At 43.3% G+C, this 14,470-nt stretch overlaps 1 protein-coding gene across 2 annotated transcripts; it reads left to right on the top strand.

Moving 5' to 3' along the window:
* Positions 1 to 283: 283 nt before the first annotated feature.
* LYAR (Ly1 antibody reactive) lies at positions 284 to 13,986 on the top strand. 2 transcript variants are annotated; one of them, XM_081876432.1, is made up of 9 exons: positions 284 to 617; positions 1,782 to 1,966; positions 3,609 to 3,723; positions 5,087 to 5,194; positions 6,366 to 6,449; positions 7,268 to 7,637; positions 8,391 to 8,465; positions 10,509 to 10,594; positions 12,177 to 13,986. In XM_081876432.1, the coding sequence occupies exons 2-9, from the start codon at positions 1,845 to 1,847 to the stop codon at positions 12,312 to 12,314; spliced, it is 1,098 nt and encodes a 365-aa protein (XP_081732558.1). In that variant the 5' UTR covers positions 284 to 617; positions 1,782 to 1,844; the 3' UTR covers positions 12,315 to 13,986. The 2 variants fall into 2 exon arrangements, with proteins under 2 accessions (XP_081732558.1, XP_081732557.1); XM_081876431.1 differs by having other exon boundaries at positions 286 to 750.
* The last annotated feature ends 484 nt before the right edge of the window (positions 13,987 to 14,470 follow it).

The following is a 14,470-nucleotide window of genomic DNA, read 5'->3' on the forward strand; positions in this document are numbered from 1 at the left end:
TCAGCCAGGGCTGGCGACACGAGAACAGCTGAGCGGGACCTCCTCGCTGCTCCTTGGCTGGATTTCTCAGGACTTCAGCCTCGCCCTGATCCGCAACTGGCGGCCTTAGTGGCAGACCGGACCTAAGCTGCCGCCTCTCCCTCCAGGCTGTCAATGCACGGGCATACGAAATGTGATTTAAAATAAATATTTAGGGCTTTGACTCTTCCTCCACCCCCACTTGCAATGTAAAATCAGCCCTAATGACTCTTTGCTAATAAGCACAGCTGCGGCGCTAAGATTCTGTAGGTCTCCTTTAAAAGTTTCCGATATTAACCCGGAAGTTGGTCTTGGCGTGTGAGTCTGCACGCTGTAAGTCTACGCCTACGCGCGACCTCCTTGCCCATAGAGATGCTGAGGGCTAGAGCGCGCCGCTCTGCCGCCCTTGCGGGCGTCGGGGGTGTTACTCTCGACGTTTCTCTCTCTAGGCCTGAGACGTTCAAAGGAGTCGCCGGCGGTGTCGTCACAGGTGCGCGACGGAGTGGAGGGTGGCGCTCCGGAGGCGTCGCTGCAGCCCGAGGGGAGCGACCCGGCGGGGGAAGCGCGGCGCGGCGGCGACCACCAGCCAGCCTTAGCCGGTGAGTCCCGCCGCTGAGCGCTTCTCGGCCCTCGGGACCCGTTCCGGTTTCTAGATCCGCGGCTAGAACGGCGAGTGTGTGAACGCGGCGAACACGTGTCTCCCGCGCGGCAACGCTCCTCCGGGAAACGGTGGTAAGTTGCGCTCCCTGGCAAAAGTGGCGTCGGCCGCGAGTCCGGGTAAACGCATTATAGCCTGTATCAGCTTTTATGCTTTATTTTAACAGGCTATATAACTATATGTATAACTTCTGTATAACTGCATATACATATTTCCAGTTACAGATAGGTAGCCGTGTTGGTCTGCCATAGTCAAAACAAAATAAAAAAATTCCTTCCAGTAGCACCTTAAAGACCAACTAAGTTAGTTGGTCTTTAAGGTGCTACTGGAAGGAATTTTTTTATTTTGTTTTTACATATACATATGTGCGTGCGCGTGTGTGTGTATGTATGTACATACACATAGTGTATCTATCTAACTTTATATACTAATTATATATATATATTTATATAGTTTTAATTCTAATCAATGTTTAATTGATTTTTAATAGTTTCCCCTCCCCTCATGTTTAGATGTACTTATTTTTATCTGTAAGCATTCTTGAGTCCCCTGTCGGGGGGAAAGTGAGGTATAAATACATTAATAATAATAATAATATAATTAATAATATGAAGCATGAAACAGCAGACTCTATTTTTTGCCAGCTGCTCCTCCAGATTTCTGAGAAATCTTATTTGGTTGGCTGCTTGTGAAATAGCATACTTGTCTGTGTGCATGTTTGTGTGTGTGTTTTCTGCCAAGGTACCTGGAACAGTTACAGTTTTAAAATACTCCCTCCCCCAATGGTGCAAAATATGGATGGGTCCTTTCCTTGGGCATGCAGGTCTTTGGGTAGTCCAAAGGATCTGCCCATTCCCTCAAACCCTTAAGAAATTTTATTCCCATTCTGAATGTATTTGTTGCTTACAATAAATACCAGCATGCCTGGAATCATTAATGTTAATGGACCTGGGTGTATGGTGCTATTTATGCAGTGTTAACTTAATAGTTTTGTCTTTAATGCTCAACAGGGTGTTTAACTATATTTTTATTGTATCAACTTTTGCTTTGTTAGTCCTGCCTTTTTAAAAGGACATGTAAAACACTATTTTTAATTAATTTTTAGAATTTGTTGGAAGAGGATCAATTCTAACAGTCTCTGAAGAAAGATACTGCTATCTTGGAAGAAATGGTGGTTTTCACATGTAACGCATGTGGAGAGTCTGTGAAAAAGGGACAGGTTGAAAAGCATGTAATTGTGTGCCGCAATTGCCAATGCCTTTCTTGCATGGATTGTGGTAAAGATTTCTGGTAGGTTATCAGAGTCTTGTTTCATTATTTGGTGGTAACAACTCATTGTTATTGCTATTGTTTATATCCTGCCCTTCCTCCCAAGGAGCTCAGTGCAAAAATCTGCAATGAAACTGGTTTGGTGTTACAAGAACAAGTGGGCACAAGCCTTAGACCAACAAATCCTCTTTGAATGTTGAAAGGTGTCAGTCACCTGATGTTATGGTGACAGTTCTGCCCACCTGTCATAAGTTACTATATGGAGGGTGGTGGACTGATGAGTCCAGCCCACTGGTTAGATATAGTTATCCACTCCTGAGTAGGATGGTAAAAAATGCAAGGGGGTGGGGGAGGGAGAACTGCCAAAAATGTCTTCGTTAAAAGTTGAAGCTAATGCATAAAAAATTAGTAAAGTCATCATAAATAGAATCGTTTAAAGAAAATAAGAGTAGCAGAATAAAATCTGATTTACAAGATCACCATAAAATACAAGCATCTCCCTGGCCATGCAAGGTGGAACACTCAAGAAATCTCAAAGGGTGAAGGCAGTAGCCTTTGATTGTACAAGAAATGGCTGAAGAACATTTGGCTGTCTAAATGCATTCCCATTCCAGGGAAGCAGAGACTTTCGTGTTACTGAGGGCTTGATTTGGCCTGGGAGGAAGTCTGAGGTGGCAAGTAGATTTGACCTTCCCTGCAACCTGAGAGAGAGGGGGCATTTATGACTGGGAAGCCAAACTGAACTGTTCTCTTGCCTGTAGTGGGCTATGTTGCAAAATGCTGGAAACTACTCTCTCTCGGGACCTGCAGCCTGCAACAGGATATAACTGTGAACTGCACTGCAGGGTTAATTTGTGCTATTTTCTCAGTCACGCTGATGTGGGATAAAGGCAACGGATGACATTACAGGATTCTATGTGGATATGCAAGCTTTTGTGCTATTGCTGCACAACTTGGCAAATGGTGGATTCTGCTTGGATTTTAATTCTAAGTAGTGCTGTTAATTGAAAATCTATGTAAAAAGTGAACAGTGGTACCACTAGAATAATAAGAACTACTGAAGCTGAGAGGTCTCCAAATGATGACATTGACCTTAATGCTGACCCGACATTCTTCTGACACAGTTTTGCCCCTGTAAATAAAACCTTTTTGTTTAAAGAAGAAGCTGCGCATAAGCCCAATCTTATTTTAAAGCACATGAGTTACTGAATTGATGCCCCGTGTGTGACTTAATTTTATGTGCAGCCTAATCTTGTGCGGAGTTACATTAGCATAATCACATATAAGGATTAGGCATGCTTAGCGCTATATAGAATTACAGGTCAGCTTCTGCCAGTCATAGTTCTTTCTGGATTAGCTTGACCCATGGCTTCTCTGGGAATTAAGGCTGTTCAATATATCCAGAGCTGAAATCTTCCTACTGTGCTATAAGTGTTGTGCTATAAACTAATTTTAAGATGTATTTTAATTAATTGATTGCCTGTTTTTATGTTCTTTGTATACTGTGTTAGTTTTATGATGTTAGCCGCCCTGAGCCCGGCTCCTGCTAGGGAGGATGGGGTAGAAATAAAATTATTATTGTTATTACTACTACTACTACTACTACTACTACTACTACTACTACTACTATGGCTTTTTACCTATGCTGTTCTTAATATTTAAGGGGTGATGATTATAAATGTCATGTGAAGTGCCTAAGTGAAGACCAGAAATATGGTGGCAAGGGTTATGAAGCCAAAGCTCACAAAGGAGATGTCAAACAGCAGGAATGGATTCAGGTAAAAAGTGCACACATAAGCATGGCAATATGCCATTTAATTTACAGGGAAATCTGTGTACAGTACTGATTGTTTTTCCCTTTTCCCTTTCAACCAGTGGTCTCTGATGCAATTTATACCTCAGATCAAAACAATACAAGAATACATTTAAAAATCAGACAATAAGAAAACCCACCAACACTACATATGATTATCTAACTTCACCCGTCAAATGTTTGGGGAACAGGACACCTTGCAGCAGGTGCTCACTGAATGCAAGAGTAGATGCCTGCTTGTTGGTTTGGGAGGGCATTTCATAGTCAAAGGAAAGCCCTGTTTCTGCCCATCTGACAGAAGAGGGCCTTGGCTGACAAACTCAGCTCATGGGCTGGTGCAGTCCTTCAGATACTAAAGTCACACGCCATTCAGAGCTTTTAACCAAAACTAGCACTTTGTTGGCTGCCATGTTCTGAAGCATTTGAAGTTTTTTAATTGATTGGTTGCTATTCCAGCAAGAAGCAATACGTTTCATACCAGCCCAAGGTGGCAAAATGCATTCTTAGTCACATGTGTTCATATGTGAGACTATATTGAAAACACCTTCCAGCTACAGACTTGAGCCTTGACTAAATACAACCCCATTTTGAAAAGATTGTGTGTTTCCTTGGGGGTCACCACCTTAATCTTGCCCTGACTGAGCTTCACTTTATTAGCCCTTGCTCATCCCACCCCTCACTTGAGCTGCCTGTGTTAAGAGTTTCCAGCCCCCACCTAGATTTGATGAGAACGATAAATAATGCTGAGTGTCATCTGCATAATGGCAATGACCCTTCACTCCAAATGTCCAAACTACTTCACCAAGTGGTGTCGTGTAGATGTTAAATAGTATTGCAGTGGGTGTGGATGTGGAAATGGAAACTAGATCCTTATGGTACTTTGCAGCATAAACATCATGAGACAGTGTGAACTAATATAGAGTTTTTATCTTACTCCTACTTGTGTTACCTAGCCAAAATGTAGTTGTAAAATGTCAATGTATTGATTGTCATAGGCGAGCTTTCAGGCTCCGTGTGAGCCATTGTTTTTATCTGCAGTGAACATAAACACCCAGTAAGTGTGTATCTGAAGAAGTGTGCATGCACACGAAAGCTCATACCAAGAACTGACTTAGTTGGTCTTTAAGGTGCTACTGGAAGGAATTTTTTTGTTTTGACCCCAGAAGCAATAACACAATTCCCAAACCTCCAGACCCTGATGCAGACAGGAGAAATGGACAGATTTAAACCTGCGATGTGTATAGCATACACCTGATTTTCAGTGCATCAGACTTGTGATTTAAGTATGTTGTGTCTCAGATGCAATCATTCCCACTTTCCTTTTGTAGAAGATTCATCAAGCGATAAAGGAAACCAACATTAACCCCAAAGTTCGAGATATTTTGGAGCAGATGTATACCTATGACAACATTCCAAGAAAAAAGGGCAAGTTTCAGGTATGCTTAGAAGTAAGCTTAAAAGTTGGACTCCTGCTTCCATCATCCCTGACCATTGGCCACTGTAGCTGGGGCTCTGGGAGGCCACCATGTTGGCTACCCCTTCGCTAGAAAGCGTCACCAGAATCCTCCAGGCTCAGGGGTTCTGCTGCAGGCAAGTTGATTTGGCAATTTACAACGCCCTTTGTTGGCAGAGTGGGGGTGGGCATTTCTTGACAGCCCCTTTCCCTCATATTCCCACTGTTGTTCTCACCGTCCATTCTTGTTGCTGCAGCTGTGCATTCACGAAATGCAGTGATAAACACCACGGTGCTTTGAAGTGAGTGGGAGCAGCACATGCATTCAAGGGCTGCAGTAGGATGATTCGCTGCTTTGATCTGCAACGGGCACAGAAAAGTGATCAAAGAGGTTACGTGAGGCAAAACGGTTCAGGGAGTGCAAAGCAAAGAAGTTTGCAAACGTGTACTTCAAAGCTAATTGAAAGGCCGCCCTAAATACAGACATTTTTCAAGAGAGGCGCTTAATGCAGTTGAAACATTGGCACTGAATTGAGATAGCTACCAGCTTCAGGGGCTTCCTGTCAGGACATTGGTGCCTGTCCTCGGCTGCATGATCCCCGCTGCCTTGCCATAGCCCTGTTCACACCTCAACCTCGGCAGCTAACACATGGGAAGTAGGAATGGGGCTGCACCTCCTGGTTCCACCCCTTGAAGTCCATGAACTGAGTGTGCATTCTTACCAAGGGGTATGTCTCTGTGTTACCAACCTATAACTCATAGGCAGCTCTTTGCAGGTAGACACACACACAGCCTGCCAGAGGTAGAGGTGGCATTGCCCTCCACTCCATCTGCCATGTGTGAGCCCCACATACTGAAATAATACATGACTTGTATGTCAACTGTGCTGGAACTATTTTGCCACTACCAGGTTGTGATTCTAATGTGTATTACAGTTCTACCTGTGACTGTTACTGAATGCAGCAGAGGATGTTTCGCATGTATAACTTGGCATCTGCCTCTAATTAGATTCTGAAGGAAGGGGCATGATTGCTGGGTCCCATTTGTCCATGCCATCCCATCCTGTGGCCCTTCTGCCGATCTGAATACTGCAAAAGTGTCTTGCTGACTGATCAGTGCATAAATAGAAATTCTGCTGTTTTCTACCTAAACAGAACTGGATGTCTAACAGTTTGAAAATACATAGCACTGCACTGCAGGACCAGGTGTGGGACATTTTTTCACAAGCTACCAGAAAGGTAAGCTAATTGGAAACTGTTTAATGGAAGCAATGTTTCATAGTCAAAAGTCCACAAATTGTGGCTGAGCTTGTAGCCAGTCTTTCTTTTCTATTAGCCAGCTAAGTCCAGTTGTGCCACAATATCAGTGGGACTTTAGGATTGCCTCCTAAATGAATTGCTAGTTGTACTCACTTGCTTAATAAATAATTGCTTTTAATAACCTTGTAGGCTTCCCTTTCCCCTCCATGTGCAGAGTTCCCCTTTTGCAATAGAGAAATGTGCTGCATATGCATTTCTTAGTTTAACGTCCACACAGGTGACAGTAATGCTTGTCTTTAAGGGCTCGTGTGAACTGAAGTTAGGAACTTTAAACTTCTGGGAAAGTGTCTTCCCAAAAAGCTTCTGCAGCTTTCTGCTTTGCAGGATATAGACGAAGTAGCCTAAGATAAAGTAAGAAAGAATTGGTTATTTGGGATGAGGGTCCTGGGGGTGGGGGGAATAGCCCAGAAGTAGAGGGATGGATTTTTCACCACTTCCCTCCACGCATTCAGAAAAGCCCATTGCAAGTCCCACATCCTAGAAACATACTGATTATTTTTTGCTGGTGGTGCTTGTGAGTGTACCTTCTCATTGCACCAAAAAGCAATTCTGTGTTTTGCTTAAAGCAGGGAGGGGAAACCATTTTGGCTCCATGGGTCAGATCCTTATCAGGGCCAGGTATGACAAGTGGGCAGGATTACTTCCTGGAGTAAACTGCTGAAGTCCCCCCTGCCCCAACTTTTTGACTAGGAGGTCTCATCACAGTGATGTATAAGCCCTCTGCATCCTCCCAACAGGAGACAGCTGAAAACCAGTCTGCAAACAGTGAAGTTATGCCAACGCCATCAGAAGACAACCAAGTAAAAATGGAGAAACCTGCAAAGAAAAAGAATAAAAGGGAACAAAAGGAAGAGAGGAAAAATATGAAAAAGGCAAAAGAATTGCAAGTTCAGCCAGAGGGCCTAGATCTCAAAAAAAGTAAGAAGTCCAAGAAAGAAGAGAGAGAAAATGAGAATGGAAATATTTCCAAAAGGAATGGCTTGAAGTTGACAAAGCAGCAGCAAGCAGATGTTCCAGCTGAACTGGAAATGAATGGAAACGGTGTCAATACAAAAGAAGCAGGGACCAAAACAAATGGGAAGAAACGCAAGCGTAACGTCTCTGAAGGTATCAGACTTGCAGTTCTTGCTTCTGGGTGTGAGGTGCAGTTTGGAAAAAAAGACAGTTTGTAGTATATAGGATGTACGGTATATAAATCAGGATAAATTTCAATGCTTGGAGCTGAAATTGGGGTGAGAGTGACAGCCTGAGAGACATCCTGTTTTCTACCCATCTCTGTCGTGAATTCTCTGCGGCGCTTTAGCAGAAATGCTCAGAGTTCCAGGTTCTTCAGTGCAGTATATTGTAAGCTATATATACAAATATCTACAGGCTATAACACACGAGCAGTTCATACAGTCAAACAGAGCACCTGGCTGCACCTTAAGGCAAATAGGAAGACCTTTCTATCTCTCTCTCTGACCACACTCCTCTACACCACCCACTTACTGCTGGACAGGTTTCCCCTTTAAACCGATGACAGCCAATCATCCGACAGCACATTACTGCTGAGTCTTTCTGACCCAGCACTTCCATAGAAAGTATTGCAGGCTGACTGCATCAGCCAGTTGCATCAGCTAGCAACCTCAAGCCTGCAGACTTACTATCTCACACAGCATTCTGTGAATCCCGACAATCTCATCTGACAATGTCAATCCTTTTCTGATTTTTCCTTGTTGTGGGAGGTTTTTATGAAATGTCAGGCAGAGCAGATTTTAGATTTATCCACTATTCCAATTTTGGTGGGTTCCCTAATGATTCTGTTACTGGACTTGCGGACGCTTATTTTGACTGTTTCTCTCCCTGTAAATCCCACCCCAGATGTTGACGAAGCTCCCATTGCACACAAAAAAATGAACAATTCAGAAACCGAAGAAAATGAGGATCAGCTTCAAGGTAACCTTCGCTTGGATGCTTAGCAGTTTGCAACTATGAGCTAGACCTGTTTGCTGATGGCAACAATGATGTAGCAACTTAGTCAATATAATTATTAGAATCATTGTTAAAGTATAAGGGAGAGTTGTAACATTTATAAGGACATAGTTCCCTTGTCTTGAAAGTGGGTTAGTGAGTACCAGGCTTAGATAACACAGGATATTTGTGTCCAAGAAGGACAGGGGCTTATAATTTCGTGGGTGGCAATAGTAATAATAATAATTTTATTATGTGTCCTCCACCCATCTGACTGGGTTGCCACAGCCACTCTGGGTGGCTTCCAACATATATAAAAACATAATAAAAAATTACACATTAAAAAGCTTCCCTATGCAGGGCTGCCTTCAGATGTCTTCTAAAGGTTATATAGTTGTTGTTGTTGTTGATGATGATAATGATAATTTATTATTTTTACCCCACCCATCAGCTTGGGTTTCTCCAGCCACTCTGGGCGGCTTCCAACAAAATATTAAAATACAGTAGTCCATCAAACATTAAAAGCTTCCCTAAACAGGGCTGCCTTCAGATGTCTTCTAAAAGTCTGGTAGTTGTTGTTCTCTTTGACATCTGGTGGGAGGGCGTTCCACAGGGCGGGTGCCCCTACCAAGAAGGCCCTCTGCCTGGTTCCCTGTAACTTGGCTTCTCGCAGGGAGGGAACCGCCAGAAGGCCCTCAGATCTGGATCTCAGTGTCCGGACTGAATGATGGGGGTGGGGACGCTCCTTCAGGTGTACTGGGCCAAGGCTTTTTAGGGCAAAATGACATACCACTGGTTGGATGGATCCAGAGCAGGGAGAACACAAGTCCACTTGTACAATGAGTCTTTCCTGCTCTCTCAGTCTCAACCCAGCCCTGCTAGAAGAAGGCTGCCTCTGACTAGTTTTTGCCATCTTCCATCTCCCACTGTTACCACAGCCAGGCCTTTCCTGAAGATTCCCAACATTGAGAAGGCTTGGTTGGGGGGAGGGGGCGACATTGGTGTCTGCGAGGGGGCGGGGAATGTTCTGCTAGACAAGCAGATGCTGGTATGTGCAAGCTCTGGATCCAACCCTATATGGCTATTTAATCTGTTAGGAACAGCCAGACCAAGTCTCAATTCATTTTGTTTCCTTTCTTTTTAAATCTTCTTTTCCTGAACAGAGGAAAATCCTCTCCAGCTTGCAGCCCACATTTCGCTGAAATACCAGCGTGGGTTGGCCCCAGAAAATCCACTGTCACAGTTTTCAAGTGTTATAGAAATAGTCGGGCCCGGAGTTAGCTAACCTGGTGTGCTAGTGGAAGCCTGTGCAAGGGCTACTCCCCACCCATGAGCCCCCTGTGCTTCCCCCAAATCCACTCTGGAGGGTCAGACAAGCCCTAGAGCAGTGGGAGGGAAGGGGGCAGAATCCCACCTGGCAAGCAAAAATTCTTGCACTGACAGAGCAGTCAGAAGAGTCTGACGTCAAATTCCTCCCCAAGCCTCTAAATGTTTATAGTACGTCACATTGGGTAGAAAATGTATGTAGGTTATTATAGTGAGTTTGGCTGTTTATATTTACAGATGAGATTTTTTTAAATAACCACTGGAAAAAATTGGTCATTTCTCCAGGTGGATGCAGTTGGCGGTTTTCTGGGTTGGAACCAGCCAGGTGTGTTTCCCCTCTGAGCTAGAGAGGCATACGGACCAGCTGCTGATTTCAAATACGAAAGTGTGGGCAATGAGGCCTTATTCACGGGGTTTAAAAAAACAAAACAAAGCTCCTTATTGCTTGTGGAGTAATACTTCCTTATGGATTGATTTATAACCCATTCTCCCTTGTTCACATAATCCTGCACTGCTGCGCTTGGCAATATTTCAGTTTCCAAAATCATCTCAGTGCAGCAGGTTGCTTAGCAAGCAGGGAACTACTAACCTGACCAAGGAAACATTTGAAAGTGGCGTTAGGTTTCCATAGTGACCTGGCCAAAATGCATGGGGATAATTTATTTTATTCTCTCTTCCTTGTCTTTTTACAAATTTTTACAGGTAAATTCAGTTGGAAGGGAACTATAAAAGCTGTTCTGAGGAAAGCACCTGACAATGAACTGCCAATGAAAAAACTAAGGAAGAAGGTATATTGGAGCATCTTCTGAAACCCAGAGTACAAGGCAGGCCAAAGTTCCCCTGCATAAGCACCACTGGAATAAATATTTGTATACTGCCCTTCATCCGTAGATCTCAGGGCCATTTACATAATTATTCACAATTATTTCCAAATTATTTCATAATATGCCTGCTTAAAAAATAAAGAAAAAATTGTACTGTTCAGGGAACGGTTCCCTATCGTAGAATCAAAGAGTTGGCCTTCAGGCTCATCTGGTCCAACCCCCTGCAATGCAGGGATCAGAAAAATAACTTTGCACATGCTCTATCCATTTGGCCCTTGAAGCCTTTTAAGGAAACACACACACATGTCTTGCTCTGGGGAGAAAGCACTCTGCATATGGTCAGGGGCACGCCACGCGCAACGCAGGACCCTTACTGCCAAGCAAGAAAACGCTGCAAGGCTTGAGGACAGGAAGGGAAAGGCCTGATCCAAGAAGGGCCAACTCTGAGGCTTCTCTGAGGAAACGGAGCAGGCTCCAGAACGGCTGCCCACCTCATCGCCTACCCTCAGGCTGCTGCCTAACTCCAGCGCCCGGCCTTGCCCGACTCACTGTATTCAGTGAGGTTTTGTGTAGGAGAACGTACCTTGGATTGTGCCCTAACTTTTTAAAAACCTGTGCTTCTGTGAGCACAACCATTTGCCAAATTCCAGTTTAAATGAGTAGTTGCTAAACCATAGTGCTGACCCCTCTCTTCTCTAATGAACTTCTGTTCCTCCAACAGCATTTAGCACCTTTTGTCCAAAGGCCTTGTGTGCTGGTTGCATTTAAAATATATATGTTCTGGGCAGGTGGGATGGTCCTAAGCATTCTGCAACTCAGCAGCTAAGCCAGTGTTTAGGAAAGCTGCTGTACAGTCGTACCTCCGCGTATGTATCCCTCCAGTTGCATAAACTTCAGGATACATAAGTGGCAAACCTGGAAGTATATTTCCGGGTTTTTGCTGCATGCACATGCAGAAGCACTCTAGCGTGCCGTGCGCAGAAGCAGTCTCTCTGGTTGCAAAAACCTCTGGATCCGGCCGGACCTCTGGAACGTATCCTGTCCACAACCGGAGGTACCACTGTAATGCAACTGAAGACTTGGTTGTGTAACTAATAGCTATGGCAGTTTCAAAAACTGTCAGCCTAGATTTAGCTCAAGTTTTCTTTCTTTTAGTTCATAATGTTACAAATGGAGAAGTGGCAGCTAGTCAGATGCCACCAAGCACATAGAAAGGGCCTCATTCCCCCAGCTGCCCCTGCCTTCAAAGGTGGCAGCACAGGGGGGCTCTGCCAGAAAATCTTAACATGTGGGCAGGCTGCTATGGGAGAACGTGGCCCCTTCGGATCTTCCAGAGCTCTAAAGTAAAAAACCAGCACTGGTTTTGTGCCTGGAATTAGAGACTGGGAGCCAGTGCAGGCTTTAAAGCCCAAAGTGAAATATGACAGAACTTGATGGGGCTTGCTTTGAAGTTAGATGCTTCATATTCCAGAAAATACACTTAAGCTGATAATGGCGTGAAAGGTTTGATGTAACTTCTTTTTGTCTCCTCTTTTTTCTTGTGCAGGTTTTATCACAGTATTATGCAGTGGCAGGTGATCATCATCATAAGGCTGAAGAAGAAATTCTGGCCCTGTTCAATAAGAAAGTCAGCAGCAATCCTAAATTTAGAGTTTTAAAGGAAAAGGTTAAGCTTATAAAATAGCTTTTTAGTTCTAAAATAAGGATTTTTAATATGTCCCCAGTTTTGTTATCAGATGTAAAGAGATTTTTCAGATGTATATGGCAGCAAACCTTGCCTGTATTTGATTGTGAATTTCCTTTTATTTCACATAGAGTTTGTACTGATTAAAAAGCTACTTTTAGGAAAAAATGTGTTCTTTTTTTAAAAATGACAATCTTTCTATTGCTACTTATAAAAGTTTAAGTTATGGTTATGATCACACCCACGAGCTACTAGGTGTGATCCCATGGTCAGAAATACTCAAAGAGAAGGGAGTCCAAGAAGGATGGGAGTTTCTGAAAGGAGAAATATTGAAGGCCCAAATGCAGACAATATCAACAAGAAAGAAAAGTGGGAGGCATCTGAGGAAACCAGTGTATAAGGAGCATAAGGAGCTTGCAGATGAGCTGAGAGTTAAGAAGGGCATGTATAAGAAAGGGGAAATCACAAAGGAGGAGTATACACGAGTAGCCAACAGTTGCAGGGGGGAAGTCAGGCTGCCTAAAGCTCAGAATGGGCCATAAATGGTTCTCTTCTAATCACAGAATAGAACTTTTAGATACAAAACAAAAACACTACTGCAATGTACCCAGTGAAAGAAAGTTTACTCTGAAGTGTGTGTGTGTTTTTGTAAAGAAATAAATCACACTAGCTCTGCACCCATTAGTGAAGGGTCTCGTTAGCAAGTATTTCCACACCTAAACCCAGAAAGCTGTACAGAATCTTTATCTATCTTACAGTGGTGGACAATGTGATATCTTTATGAATCCCTGCTCCCCATGTAGCTGGATTGTTTGAACCATATTGCAGTGGTCCCAGATAGCATGTTTCAATTTCAGCTGAGACTTTACATTAAACAATACACAGTCCCAGTAATACTGTGCAGAAAAGTCATTATTGATGTCAATTTCCACTTAGGTGGCACAGTACGATTTGGAACAGGGGAAAAATATAGCTGGACAAAACAGGTTGGCATAAGTCAAGGTGTGGAAGCCATTTTCCTAAATAGCCACTGACAGTCTTCCTAGAGAGCCTTTCTCATGAACCATGGCACCTGCACCCACAAACTGTAGCTCAAACTCTAGGTTTTGGGGTGTAATGGAGCCAATGGTTACACCTCTAAAGTCATCAACAAAGAAGCTTCTACAAGTTCTACAGCAAGGTATCAAAACCTAGGTGGGGAAAAAAATATTTCTGGTTCCCTAGCAACTTCACCAATTGCTGTTGGTATAAACTAACTCGTCAGTCTGGCAGTCTAGGAACCCAACTCTGAAAACCAACAGAATGACATTCTTTTTATATCTCATACTGATTTCCTTTCCTGCAGATTAGCATTTGTCTCCTCAATACTAATGTGTATATTTTCAACTATTGCGGTTATTGAACATTGATCTTCTCTTTGTTTGTGCTCTGCTTTGGCACTGCTCCTGCATTACTGGTCTGTTTCTTCTCTCTTTCCTCCCACTGAAAACTGATCGTCTCGCCTCCTGCTATTTTCTCATTGCGCCTGAACAACAGCGTCTCCAGTGGAATATACCTGGTGACCACAGGAGACAGAACCAGCGCATTGTTTCCCTCAGATACTTGAAAGCTGCAACAGTGTTCTGTAACAAGGAAACCAGAGAGCAAATATTAAACTTATTCACAGAAAGTTTGTAAAGGCTATATTGTTCTGTACATTGAGCTGCAGTCACAGGTTACCAGATCTCACAATCAATATATTCAAAATTTAGCCCTTCTCCCAATTAAGCTTTCGGGGGGGGGGGAATCCTACACGCACAGAACAAGTCTAAGTTTCTTTTCTGCTCTGTTGGCCAAGGAGAGCAGATTAAGTTTCCCCTTAATACATTAACAGGAAGTGTTACTTTATATTCAGGTTTAACATTCAGCTGGGGAAGATTTCTGCTGAGAAGCTTCTCTCCTTGCTCGCATTAAGACAGTCAAACCAGCTTAATCTTACATGTGGAGAAAATACGTTTTAATCTTGATATTCTGTTTACATTGACATTGAATAAAGATCTCTGAAAAGTTTCTGATTCATGACAGTTTAAAAACAGGCTTCGTCAAACTGTTGGAGTCTTCAAGCAAGTAGCAGTCCCTAGAAGTCTGCAACCTAAGTCTGATCATTCGTTAGTATG

This window comes from Podarcis erhardii (assembly GCF_964252035.2).
Source record: "Podarcis erhardii genome assembly, chromosome: 9".
Lineage (NCBI taxonomy): Eukaryota > Metazoa > Chordata > Lepidosauria > Squamata > Lacertidae > Podarcis > Podarcis erhardii.

Excerpts from the sequence above, each read along its gene's own strand:
- LYAR (XM_081876432.1), top strand. The coding sequence starts at position 1,845 with ATGGTGGTTTTCACATGTAACGCATGTGGAGAGTCTGTGAAAAAGGGA. Across the intron at positions 3,724-5,086 it reads AACAGCAGGAATGGATTCAG|AAGATTCATCAAGCGATAAA; the intron begins GTAAAAAGTGCA and ends TTCCTTTTGTAG. Across the intron at positions 10,595-12,176 it reads TGAAAAAACTAAGGAAGAAG|GTTTTATCACAGTATTATGC; the intron begins GTATATTGGAGC and ends TTTCTTGTGCAG.